Source organism: Eretmochelys imbricata, chromosome 3 (assembly GCF_965152235.1).
Source record: "Eretmochelys imbricata isolate rEreImb1 chromosome 3, rEreImb1.hap1, whole genome shotgun sequence".
NCBI lineage: Eukaryota > Metazoa > Chordata > Testudines > Cheloniidae > Eretmochelys > Eretmochelys imbricata.
Window position 1 is genome coordinate 73,411,870 of NC_135574.1, and position 13,879 is coordinate 73,425,748.

A 13,879-nucleotide genomic window follows, 5' to 3' on the forward strand; every position below is an offset into this window, starting at 1 on the left:
TGGATTAGACAACATAATAAGTTACTTTCTTACTCTGCTTTTACTTACAGAAATTATATCTTACAGATGAAACACAAACTAATCTTGCCAAACACATGCTGAAGACCATTTGTACAGACATCACAAATCTTATTTTCAACTTCCTTGCTGCCGATGTAATGATGGCAGCAGAAGATCGTACTGCCATTACAAGTGAGGTATGTAGATACCACTTTTATTCCTCTTTAAGGCAATTTCATTTTAATAATTGCAATATTAATACTCTTTCCTAACTCTTTTTGTAACAGCTTTTCAGTTATAAAGTATTGACATGAAGATAAACCTGAAATTTGTTTGTAAAACAATATTACGTTTTTTTTCCAATAGGTCAGGAAAAAGATTTTAGGTAAATTACCTGAAGAGACCAGAGGTCCTTTAACTAAGCTACATACTTCTCTGAATGGCAAGGTAAATTTCTCCAAAAACTTCCAGAGTTCCGATTATCCAGTCTACTAATGTAATGCTAGTTAAAGATTCTGATAGGTGATTACTGTTGCTGGGAAGGCTGCATACAAATATCCTCAATCTGAATTCTTGTAAATCAATAAGAATAAGTAAATCTTCATCCCATAAACATTTTTAAGGGGCTAGAGGGTAATCTCAATTTATCATGTTGGCAGTAGACATAAAAATGCAGTTTCTTAACCTTTATTTAGAACACTTAATGTTTCATGTATTCTCCCCCTAAAATTCTTGAGCCCTTACCTCTGTAGGCATTTAGCCATCATAATCATTAAATTGTGGACTATAGCAGCTGTAAAACAAAACTGGAAAGAACCAGTTACTGCCTAATCTTTTCTTAAGAAAAGTAGATAATATTGCAATACCTTGTAGAAGATATCCTATTGTATACTTTTTTCCACAATGTATTAGCATTAGAAATGGATTGCATTCAGTTACTTAATTTTATTCCATTTACTATTTAAATATATAAACTTTTTTAAAGGTTTAGTAACATTTTATTTTAAACAGAATCCTTTCCCCTGTCTTACATTGTTGATTATTTTACATCTCTATGATCTGAATGCCATAATTTTGAACAGGGAAAAACGATGTGCTATAAACTAGGGGTTTTTAGCCACTAGCACAAATTAAGTGTCTATATACCTGGGTCTAATTTTTTTTTATAGAGTTTAGAAGACTTTCTTTTGTGCCTTGATTCTTCAGCAGATGCTTGTGATATCATGGTGAAAAAAGGGGACAAAAAGAAGGAAAGGTAACTTTTAAATTGTATAGCATTATATCTGCACACATTTTAGATAATTAACTTGGTAGCAGTGGAACATGTAGCTAAATAAAGGGTGGAGGGGGAGATAAATTCAGGGGTCTTCTTTTTAGACAAAGTTTAGGCATCTTTCCAAACATCAGATATTTAATTTGCAGAGAGCGTACCAAGTTTGAAGCTAATTTTTCTGATAGTGGAGATGGCTGCTTTATATCATTTTTTACAGAGATGTCATTTTAAAAGTTCAGGATGACATTTTTCAAGAGCTTTGAGCTTGGCCTATGGCGAGCATTTCTGAAAATGCCACCCATTAATACTAAGAATCAGTCTGTTGGGAGGAAAAAAGTTAATATCCATCAAATCTAAATACATATTATAAATTCCAACCAGATAAAGAACAAAACAGAAAAAAAATGTTTTCTCTATGCACTTTTTGTTTTCTTAGGCAAATTCTGTTTCAGCATAGACAGGCTCTGATTGAACAGTTGAAAGTTACAGAAGATCCAGCTCTTGTTTTACACCTGATATCGATCCTGTTGTTTCAGTTTTCAACACAGTGCATGCTTCATGCACCAGGAAGATGTGTACCACAAATCATTACTTTCCTAACTACTAAGATCCCAGAGGTATCTTACTTACGAAATAGCATCCTGTAGTGTCTGACTGTTTTAAGGAAAGCATGGAACTGTCCAGCACTGAATAGCTCTAGGTGTAGAATATGAAGTTACAGAATCTATAGGCATAGAATATAAAACATATAAATATATAGATATAAAATATCTATAGGTGTAGAATATAAAAGTTCTCTCTATTTTATCTGACTCAGTCTGTTTATTGGCATTAGCACTCTAGCACAGGGATCGGCAACCTTTGGCACGCGGCCCGCCAGGGTAAGCCCCCGGCGAGCCAGGCTGGTTTGTTTACCTGCCGCGTCCGCAGATTCGGCCGATCGCGGCTCCCACTGGCCACAGTTTGCCATTCCAGGCCAATGTGGGCTGCGGGAAGCAGCAGCCAGCATGTCCCTCGGCCCGCGCCACTTCCCGCAGCCCCCATTGGCCTGGAACGGTGAACTGCGGCCAGTGGGAGCCACGATTGGCCGAACCTGCGGACGCAGTAGGTAGACAAACTGGCCCGGCCCGTCAGGGGGCTTATCCTGGCGGGCCACGTGCCAAAGGTTGCCGATCCCTGCTCTAGCACTTCCGTGTGGCTTCATCTGTCACACGTCATCTCTAAATTATAGTGATCTGTGAGGATGATTCAGAGCTATGAGGTGTCTCTATGTCCAACTCTTGATTGTAGTTTAAAGGTTGTAATTTCACTGAGCCGTTGATGGGGTGGTTCCATGGGATCAACAACGTAAATGTTCACCAGAGTCTACAGCAGGGATGGGCAAACTTTTGGCACAAGGGCCATATCTGGGTATGGAAATTGTATGGTGGGCCATGAATGCTCATGAAATTGGGGGTTGGGTACAGGAGGGGATGCGGACTCCGGCGGGGGGTGCGGGCTCTGGGGTGCAGGAGGGTGGGACTGAGGGGTTCGGAGGGACATGCCACTGCTTCTGGGAGCCGCACGGAGCAACCCCTGGAGCTTGAGGGGTAGATGAAAACCTCTGAAGGGCTGGATGTGGCTCTCAAGCCGTAGTTTGCCCACCCCTGGTCTGCAGGTATCTGCAAACTTTATTGGATTCACCTTCCAAGGGCGGATCATTGAACAGGTCCTCATTCTCTAACCGTTACCTCTCCCCAAAGAAGTGAGAGTAAATCCTGACTTCTTTCAATTAAATTTTAAAGGAAATCCAAGGTATACCCAAAAATGTGCTTCAAACTGCTGTTAATCACTGCATAGCACTCCCTCCTCCAGTGGCTAAACATGCTGTTTCTGTAGTATAGATGCCTGTTCATTACTACAGACATTTAATTTTTGATATGCTGTAAAATATTCATGTGACAATTTAGATTGTAAAATGTCTTGATGAAAAAATATTGGCTGACTTTAATCTCAAAAGTCAGCTGTGCTCCTTTAAATAACCTTAACCCATTTCTTTAATGTTTTCCCCCCTCAGGATCAACATTCTCTTCTGGTCAAATACCAGGGATTAGTGGTGAAACAGTTGATCAGTCAGAATTATAAGATTGGACAAGGGGATGATGACACAGTGGATGATAACCTAGGGGAGAAAGAAAGTGCAGACACTATTCGAAAAGAACTCCAAGAAATCACCGCCTCTCTCAAAGATCTTGTTCTCAGACCCAGAAAATCTTCTGTAACAGAGGAGTGAAGGTCTAATTAAATTTAAATCCAGGGAACAGTCAGAATATTTTTTTTCTGAAAGGAGAAAGAAGTTCACTGTGTTGGGGTCATGGAGAATGGTTGAGATAGCCTTGGCTTCCAAAACTTTGCATATAGAATTGCAGCCTGAAGGATAACAGGCAGTGGTGGATACGAATTTCGTTTTATGTTCTTTTAAAAAAAATAAAATATTACCATAGTGCATGCATTGTTACAGAAGACATTAATAGCAACACTTACATTGGCTATGTAATTAAAATTCTAAGATGGAGGCTTTATGTAGTATCTCAGGAAATATTTCCTCTTTGCAATGGTTAAGAATTCTTATACGTATATCTATACGTTTATAATTTGCTTTTAAGTTGTGAATTCTCGCCTCCCCCCCCCTTTTTTTTTACCTGTATAGTAATTATCAAAATGTAAATGTTTGTCTGTATTCCATAGCTACATTTTTAAATGAAGGTTATAGGTATGTAATAGCATGAAATGAGAGGTCATCTTTACTTTTTTGATCTCATGAGGTGAAACTTTTTCAGGAGTGCATATCCTCCCTCCCTCCTCACCCCCCAGCAGTGCAGAGGTTGAAAATAAAATGGTCAGGCACACCTGCACAAAATGGTAAAAATATCTGATCAGTTCAAGTAAGGTTATTAACCAAGGAGGGTATGGTGCTGAATTAAGGATGAATTTCTAGAACCTTTTTCAATGAATTCCAGTGAATTCTGTGCACGCTATTATTTTTCATTTCATGTCCCTTGGCTAATGATTTGTCATAAAACTGTTAAGGGATGCAAGTGACCTGCATTGGGTTTTTGTTGGTTGGGTTTTTTTGAGGGAGTGAGGTGGGGGATTTCTGTAGTTAGTATACAAGTTAGCTTGTTCATTTAACTGAAGGGCACTCTTAGTACAACAGTTTCAGATATGATTCCTAGAGAGGTTTCTTAAGGAGCAAACATCCCTTATATATGCCATTTTTATTTGAGAGAGTTTGGTTCAGAATTCTGTTCACTTTACAGTATGTTTCTTAAAAGAAATTCTGAAAATGTTAACCATTTTGGATATCTGCTACAGTGTTTTTTCTAGTGTTAACCTATTCCCAGAGGTATTTGATATTATTTAGCAATATTTTTGTCATGTCCATTGTAATTTACATCATTTATACATGGGGTATATTATATGTCTTAGAGAAAATGTGTAAAGTATACCAACTAGAATCCTTTCAATATTGGTTAATTACATAATTTTTGTGTGTCTGTTGTGTATATTTTTTTATTTGTTTTGGAGCCAGTGTAATTTTAATTTATCAGATCAGTTTCAGCTTGTTATTATTGGAGTATGCAACGATTATATATACTTGTAATGTTACCTAGTTGCTTGCATAAAATCAAGTCTGAATAGCAAGGTAATAGACATTGCTGTCCAGTGAAAATAATAGTTGTTCTAAGTAATCTCTCTCTCTTGTCAAAACTGTTTTGGCACTGAGAAAAACCTACTGTAGGGATGTTACCAAGTGGCATTGTCTGTTAAATTCCTGCAGGTCGTGTGCAGTGGTGTACACTGGGTGGAAGTCAACCAAAAATGTCCCAAAAACTGTAATTGCAACAAAAGAAAGGTGACTTGAGATTTGAGCTTTTGTCCTACTGCATTTAGGCTTGTTTTTAGAATGCAGTTTAAAAAACAGAATCACGTATACAAAATCATTAAATTACTGTACTAAATTCAATAATACCTTTACAAAACAGCAGTGATTCTGTACAAACCATAATACAAAAGAGCAGCTCCACTCTCTGCCCTCCAGACTTAGAGGCAGAGACAGTTGTGTCCATCATCCTAGCTGGAAGCCCCCATGCAACCATGTCCCCTGAAAAGAAGGGCCAGAGAAAAGCAAAAGGGGAAAATATTCTGACTGCTTTAACTTTGTTTAAAAAAAAAAAAAAAAATGGTTTGCTTACAGTAAACCTACTTAGTCTCTTATTGAATCAAAATAATTCTAATTTTCCTATATTAAATCTCCACACTTTTAAATGGCATTGGTGATTTTGTAAATAATACTCTACAGTCTGATCTTCTTTATGCAAATATAATTATTTTAATAAAGTTAATGATTAAGTGGATAAAATAGTTTCTGCTGTTGACTTAACCACTGATGTATTGATTGGATTTGCACTTGTTGCTTAAAGTGCAGTTGTTAATGTGCTCCATTTGATTTGTTATACTTGCAATTTTGAGTGCTTCTCTTTTTTGCTTAATACTGTTATAAGACATCATAATAATGAACTTGTTATAAGTCTCCTACATAATGCAACAGATTTTTTAAATTACAGGCCACATGATGAGAATAATACAACATTATTTAAAAAGGCTAGGAAAGAAGTACTAACACTCCAGTAGTGGTCTCTTCCTGGAATGTTCAGTGGCTAATTTCAGCACGAGTAACCTTCACCAGTGTATTCATGCCAGAAAAAACAAGTATTAGCTGGCTGGCTGTCAAGTGCAGAGGTTAACATTCCTAGTTAAAGGGGTCTTAATTATGAGAGAGAGAAATGGAATATTGTTTCCCCAAACACTTTGCTAATGAATTTTTTTCTTATGTATGATGGACTTAGGAAAGGATTCCTATTCGTCTTAGGCCTCTTATCCTAATGATCAGATGTTCAGTTCACAAAGTAAGGCTGCCTGTTTCTTTTTCAGATAAATGTACATTGTCACTTCATTTAAATTACTCTGTAGAAAAAGGCTGGAAAGCAGCATTACTGTGGCCAACTTGCCCCCTCATTCCACTCACTAACAATACAATGCTCCATAAAATTCTTGTATATAGTCTCTTCCAAAGTTTCTTTAAAAAAAGAAAATGTGCGATTACTTAGGGTAACTCTTGAGGTTAGCCTTTGACAAGTGGTGGCATTTGAAGACTATTGTAATATGTTGTGTACTCACAACTTAAATGACTTGCACGAGTGCAGTCTAAGATTGGTGGTGTAATCTAACAGAGGCTGTCCGGAGTTTCTGATAGGTATTTAGAACTTCTGTTAAAGCTTTCTGTATACCTTTTGGTTAATGTTTTAAATGGCTTCATGTTTTTGATCTTAACATTTTCTTCACAGTAAGGGTCTGTGGGAGCTGTAGACTTTTTGAAGGAAGTTTACTCCTGTCATGGAAAGCATGGTTGTAACTGAAACATACAAGTGATGGTCATTTGAAGTTTTGGGATTATTAAAATGCTTTATTGTGAGAGCAGAAATCTTTCTCTCTGATATTTTAAATAACTGCTCATTTTTTGTAAGTGTAATTTGAAGAATACATTCAAAAAGAATACATTCAATGTAGTAGTGAAATGGAATTTTAAATTTATTTTTATGAATGATCAGGGATTTAAACCTTGGTTAAAAAGAGAAATTTGAGTGAACTGACCTGAGCGAAATGAAACGGGGGGGAAGAGATGTCTTCAAGAGGCTCATGTTAATGACAAACACCATGCTGATATTAGTGAGGGTAGAAGTGGAAGTTTAGGTCAAATCAGGGTGGTCTGGTTACACCCGTGAAGTGGGTTGCTTTGAAGGGCTATGTGTGGCAATAGCTCATTTTGGGTTCCGAGGAAAGGGCAGCTGGCTTTTAATCTCCATATTATCCTCCAATTCAGTGGTCTCCAAACTTTTTTGATCGCACACCCCCAGGAAAAAAAAAGATTGCCGAAAGCGTGCCGCCGAAGAAAAGAAAAGGGAGGGGCTGCCGCAGGCGAGCTGCCGAAGGCAAAAAAGAGAAGAGCTGGTCTGTAGAAGAGCTGCCGCAGGCACGCTTCTGCTGCCGCTGCACAATCAAAGGTAGAAGAGCTGCCAGTGGCGTGCCGGCGATGCTCCTCCTGCCATGCACCCCCAGGGATCGTCTTGCACCCCACTTTGGAGACCACTGCTCTAATTAACCCCTTATTAGTGAAGGTTTTCACTTTGCTTTAAATGCTTAAAGCAAATCTGGCAGGTTATAGAGACATAGTATCCCTTCTGCAAGTTCCTTCCGAGAATCAGGGACTACTACTTCCATTTGAAGTTTGGAGAAGGTAACATGCAGGGGAAAGTGAGCATATATTTCATACTTTCCCTCAAAAGAACATACTGCTTGTGTAATGTGCATACCACACAGAAGGCAGCAAGTACACGTGGTATGGGCTTTAACCAGGCCACAGCTTTGAGTCAAATTACATCCAAGCTTCCTGTCGGGGGATAGCCCAGGGGTCTGTTGCCAATTATTGGGGTGTTTGCACCACAGGGGAGCCAATCTGCGGTTTTCTGGGCACCTCCACACCCCCCCCCCACTAGCATCCCTCTCCCTTTTGTGAGTTGAAGCGAGAGGGGACCTTGACACCCACCAGCACCACTATAGCAGGGTACTCCCCCCAGGATAGTGTCCTAGCCCCTGGTTCACATTTGATCCTGAGGATGTTAGATACATCTTGTAAGGAGATGCCCTTGGGGTGCCCATTGTTTTACCTTTTGGTAGCTGGAGCCTAGATCAGCCAGTTCCTGCACTGAGCACTTGCGACAAGGAGAGGGCAGCATGAGGTCGGCTGCCTCCACTCCATCCCCATATGGGCTACCTAGGAGTTCATCCAGCCCGACACTGAGATTATCCAGGAAAAAGTTGACACCTATATGAGTTGCACCTTAATCTGTAAAGCCACCATTTGATGAACTGGTGGCTGAAGGACCGGCACCTGGAGGAGCCCAGGCGTTGGGTGCCCTCCCATCCCACACCTGCAGACACCCAGCATCTTCTGTGATCCTACATTCATGCCCCCCTTGTACTCCTCAGGCCTGACCCTGGAGCCCCTACCATCGCTCCCATCAGTACTGCCCACCTGAGATCATGTGGCCATACTAGGGGGAGTCTGCTGAACCCCAAACACATGCAGAGGGGGTTAGAACACTGGAGCTCTTCCAGTGGGCCCTAACTGTTCATGACTTCACCCTGTTGTGCCTGACCATTGTTTTACAGTACTCCAAGCTGATCTAAAATGGACTGCATCAGCACAACAGGACAAGCTAAATACAGCTAATGACTCAGATAACTAATAGGAGAGAACTTAATTTCACCAGAGTCGATGAGACACTGTATGTTTTCACACATTTAATAAAGCAGTCAGTCACCGGGCAATGGACCTGATAAAAATCCTGGCAGTAGTGATCAAGAGAATGATTAAAGAGTTTAACTAATTGAAATGAATTAGGCATAGATCACCTAGAGAATTTATTGCCTGGAATTGGCAAATTTTACCAAAGTCTTCTGACTGCCTAGTACAAATAGCCAACGTAATATCTATCTAAACAGAGTAACAGAATTCTTTTGGCAATGACATAAACAGCACTTCTGTCCACTTGACATGCAAGGCTTGTTTCAGCACTGAAATATGTTGGTTCCTGGTGGTGTAATCCCGGGAATATAATGGTGGAAAGTCAGCATTGCCTTGGGTCTGCAGTGGCTCAAGCCACAACCAGCCATTCTTGTTTTAAGTTGCTTAATTTCAGCCTATAGTTTCAACTGGATATAATAATTCACTGAAGGCCTGCACAAGGCCCTATGCAATGAGTAAGCCGTTCTGTAGTCCCATGTGGTGGATAGAGTGACCATAGCCCAAGCACTGGAGAGGTTACCTCTGCTCCAATTCTAATGAGGCCAGCACTGAGATGAGCCTTGGGAGGGGTCCAGAGAGAAGCCATTCACTTCCACTGATGTGGATCCAGTCGCCAGGAACCCCTGCCTAGAGGGACAGCACAACCCTTCCAGTCTATAAACTGGACTAGCAGCAAGAAGTGGTGTTGTATGGAGTCTCAAAGCCTTTCCCTAAATTGGAAGAGTATAGAATTTTAACCTCTCCCTTTTACCCCTACCCACAGACTCCATGCAGAATACCCCAAAGACTGTGTAATCATGTTTTTTAATGTTAGTTCTGAGTTTTATCAAATGTCTTGGATGCACTTTTCAAAGAATATGTGCATAAACTATCTGAGGATGACCATGTTAAGTCTTTCTCCTCCTCCCCCCCCCCCCCACTAAATTTTTACTAAAGCTCCTCTTTCTTTCTGGCTAGATCTTTGAAACTCTGTCTCTGAAATATGCTCCTTTAAAGACCTCCTATGTGGTATGTTTTTGTCTATCGTTTGTAAACACAATAGACAAAGAATGATTTTGGTTCAGTGACAAGGGAACTAGCTATTTGCATGTCATGAGGTCTAAGGGAAACAAACTGACCCTCAACCTTCTTCTGCAGAGCCAAAATCTGATGGGATCCTCAAATAGCTCTGGCAGACTATTCTGTTTATTTTGGATTTAATGAATGCTTATTTCTGTGAAAGCTAATCTATTTTCCCCCTTTATTATGCTACACAAGTCATAAGAAGCAGCAGCTTGAAACCAAATGTGAGTATTGTAGTAACTCCTTTCCCTTATTATTTACCTTTCCACTGTTTTATCTGATAGTTTTTAAATATTTAAGTCGATATACCAGGTAACCAATTTAAAGTTTATGAACAACTAAGCAAGAACCTTTTCTCTTTGGTCATAGATTAATTGACTTTTTTTGTTCAGTTTCTAGTAGTGTTTTAATTACTTTTATATAACTGATGGGATTTGTGACAGAGACATGAAAGTACATTTTTCTTAAGAATAGTACATTTTCCTTTAAATTGGCTGAGCTCGTATACTTTAGATGCATCTTCCTAGGACTGCCTACAGAATTCCATGAACATATTCAAACAATCTTGGTTGTATGTGCCATGAAGCACTCCCAAGATTTTTGCTGGTTTAACTGTTATCAATTTATTAATTTTTAAAAATTAGATAACTAGGATTTACTGTGCTAACTCCAAGAAACCAACCAATAAACTGTAGATGCTGTTTTCTTCTATACATACATACAATATGATGGGGGCTAATTTAGCTACAACTAATCAGGAGAAAGATCTTGGAGTCATCGTGTATAGTTCTCTGAAGACGTCCATGCAGTGTGCGGCGGCAGTCAAAAAAGCAAACGGGATGTTCAGAATCATTAAAAAAGGGAGAGAGAATAAGACGGAGAATATCTTATTGCCCTTATATAAATCCATGGTACGCCCACATCTTGAATACTGCGTACAGATGTGGTCCCGTCATCTCAAAAAAGATATACTGGCTTTAGAAAAGGGCAACTAAAATGATTAGGGGTTTGGAACGGGTCCCATATGAGGAGAGATTAAAGAGGCTAGGACTTTTCATCATGGAAAAGAGACTAAGGGGGGATATGATAGAGGTATATAAAATCAGGAGTGGTGTGGAGAAAGTGAAGAAGGAAAAGTTATTTACTTGTTCCCATAATATAAGAACTAGAGGCCACCAAATGAAATTAATGGGTAGCAGTTTTAAAACAAATAAAAGGAAGTTCTTCTTCACTCAGCACACAGTCAACCTGTGGAACTCCTTGCCTGAGGAGGTTGTGAAGGCTAGGACTATAACAGGGTTTAAAAGAGAACTGGATAAATTCATGGAGGTTAAGTCCATTAATGGCTATTAGCCTGGATGGGGAAGGAATGGTGTTCCTAGCCTCTGTTTGTCAAAGGGTGGAGATGGATGGCAGGAGAGAGATCACTAGATCATTACCTTTATGTTCACACCCTCTAGGGCACCTGGCATTGGCCACTGTCGGTAGACAGGATACTGGGCTGGATGGACCTTTGGTCTGACCCAGTATGGCCGTTCTTATGTTCTACTAGCCAACTTTCATAGTACCTGCCAGTGAGAGCAAGCGCTCAAATGTACCTTTACGATGAGGTAGATCACTTTTTTAGACCCAAAGTTACTTTCATCGCATATAGTGGAATGTTCTTGTTGTATATTTAATGTAAAATTAACTCTAAAATTTAGAGTTTAGACAAAGTTTAGACATGATATAAATCTACATCAAACCTTATTTCATCCTTTTTCCTCCACTATTATGTTATGTCTGAGTCTCAGCTTTTTAAAGTTCTCTGCCACAGATTTGGGACTTGAAGTGTTAAGAACTATATTGAAAGGACATGCCAGTGCTTAGTAAAAAGTGTTCTTTTCACACTGTCTGTTCACACTGTCTGTTCACACTGTCACATTAAAAAGCTTTATGGATAATGAGATTAAAATTTTCCGTAATTTAAAGTCAACAACTTATATTAATCGCTGTACTATCAGATTTTATGTATGTAGTACATTCAGTCAATTTTTCTTTTACTAATAAGTCCCAAAATCATACTTTGATAAAACTGTCGAACGCAATTTAGATTGTAATCAAATGACTTTTCTAAAATACACTATTTTTGTAGCTTTCCTTATTTTCAGCAGATCTGTTACGTGCCTAAAGCTTAACACAGAACCTCTTATATTAAGAAAACAACTTTGTGCTGTCTGTTTTGTTCACATCTAATATTCATTCCCACATTTGTCTTCATTATGTATGATTACTTGACATTTCTTGAAATATTTTAACAGAACAGGCTGGAACAGATTTATATATTAACATTATCACATTGCTGACAGTCTTGCCATATAATTTTATTGCACTGTCACAAAAGTCACTTTGATTTAAGATTGCATAATTTGTAGAAATTTAAGATGGCATGTGAACCTTCTTGAAAGAGAAATGAAATAATATGCTGTTTGAAAGAGACTCTGACCAGTTTTGACCCATGGTGTCTCAACGTTATTTGCAGGCAGACAAGTTTAAAGATTTTATTGATTGATTGGTGGACATTGTAAGGTTCAGAGTCAGTTGTCCTTTTGGCCACAGTTTTCCTTTTGCTGATGATAAATCCAGTTTTCTTTCAATTTCTTGGCTTTTACTTTTATGGTTGAATTCTACTTCTCATAAAAGTTGAAGTCTAACAGCATTGGCTAACTGTGGATAAAAAGAGGGAAAAATGCGAACTCTCCAGAAGAGTTCTTCCAATAATGTAAAGTTTTAAGTCAAGGGGTGAAATCCTAGCCCCATTCAAATCAATACAAAACTCCCATTGACTTCAATAGGGCCAAGATTTCATCTGAGGGTTGGGGCCAAGAGCCTTAGGAATGGGATCATCCTTAATTCTTGTAGACATTTCCCTGCTGGTTGGCTGAGAAATGAGATTGTGTAGAACTCCCATTGAATCAAGTCCCTTCCAGTCTAGCTATCCTATGGAGCCCCAAACACTGAGTTTGCAGAGTGGAATGATGCATTGCATCTTATGTTCTACTTGTCTCTCTCTCGGGGGGGGGGGGGGGGGGGGGGAACTGGGCATCCAAAAATATTTAGGTGGCTTTTGAAAATCTCAGCCCATATATTTAAACTTTACCTTCTTGAAAAATCCTATAGAATTGAAGAGGGGTAAAATTATTAAGGTTTCACAGAAATGTAATAGGGCAGCATAGAAGTTACTCCACAAATAGAGGGAATTTAATGGAGAATTATATAAACTATCCCACAGAATTCTATAGCAGGGATATAGTCTTCTATGAAATTGTACAGTGTGGTCCAAAAAAGTAGTGGCTGAATCTCCCCATTGTTTCCAGTTTCCTTTTCTTAGAGCTAAAGCTTTTATTTGACTCTAGTTAATATGACTTCTTCAAAACTTTCCTTCTATTTGCATCTTGCTTTGTCCCACCTTTCGCAGGCCTCTGCCCTTGAGTTGTGTTGTTTTTTAATTTTCCCCTGTCAGGTTCTTCATCACTTCAGTGTTCCTTCCTACTCCCCACACCAGCTAAAACTCTAGACCTTGTCATTTCAGTAGGTTTTCTGAAATACAGCAGTGTTGTCCTGTGGTTTATAACTCTTTAAGCAACTTAATAGTTACCACTAAAATGGTGTTTGTAACTCTCCATTTACTCTCGCAGTGCAAGGGTACTTCTCTCTCCACCACCTGTGGAGTGCATTTTTACTTTTGTGTTTTAATTTGTCCTATTTAATTTTTAAATAGGTCCATCTGAATTTGTTTTACATCCATCTAAGTATGAATAAGTTCTTCTGGTTCCATTAGGTATGGGACTCTGGTTCTCCTTTCTCATTTGATCTCTTAGTTGAGGTATTGTGTGTTAATTATCTATGTTCTGATTAAATTTGCTGAATTAAGGTCAAATGCCTGCCATAATTAAATTTCTGTACCTGAATTCTTTACTCTCCAACTAGCACCACCCCACAGTTGCTGTGTACATGGGGCTGTGGTATGTATCCTGTTATGCAGCTCCAATGTAGCAATGTTCTTAAAATAAATATGGGGTCAAGAGCAAAATTACACCCTGCTGTAAGCCCACATATTTAGTTACATTTATCCAAGGGCCAAACTTCACCATTTG

The 13,879-nt window shown here is 39.0% G+C and overlaps 1 protein-coding gene across 1 annotated transcript in view; it reads left to right on the forward strand.

The window, feature by feature from the left end:
• Window positions 1-6,871, forward strand: part of UFL1 (UFM1 specific ligase 1) — a 40,392-nt gene extending 33,521 nt beyond the window's left edge. Inside the window, exons 15-19 of the mRNA XM_077812835.1 lie at window positions 67-197; window positions 367-447; window positions 1,170-1,255; window positions 1,710-1,890; window positions 3,330-6,871. Coding sequence (XP_077668961.1) covers window positions 67-197; window positions 367-447; window positions 1,170-1,255; window positions 1,710-1,890; window positions 3,330-3,545 — 695 coding nt within the window. The 3' untranslated portion in view covers window positions 3,546-6,871. The remainder of the gene's footprint in view (window positions 1-66; window positions 198-366; window positions 448-1,169; window positions 1,256-1,709; window positions 1,891-3,329) is intronic.
• The last annotated feature ends 7,008 nt before the right edge of the window (window positions 6,872-13,879 follow it).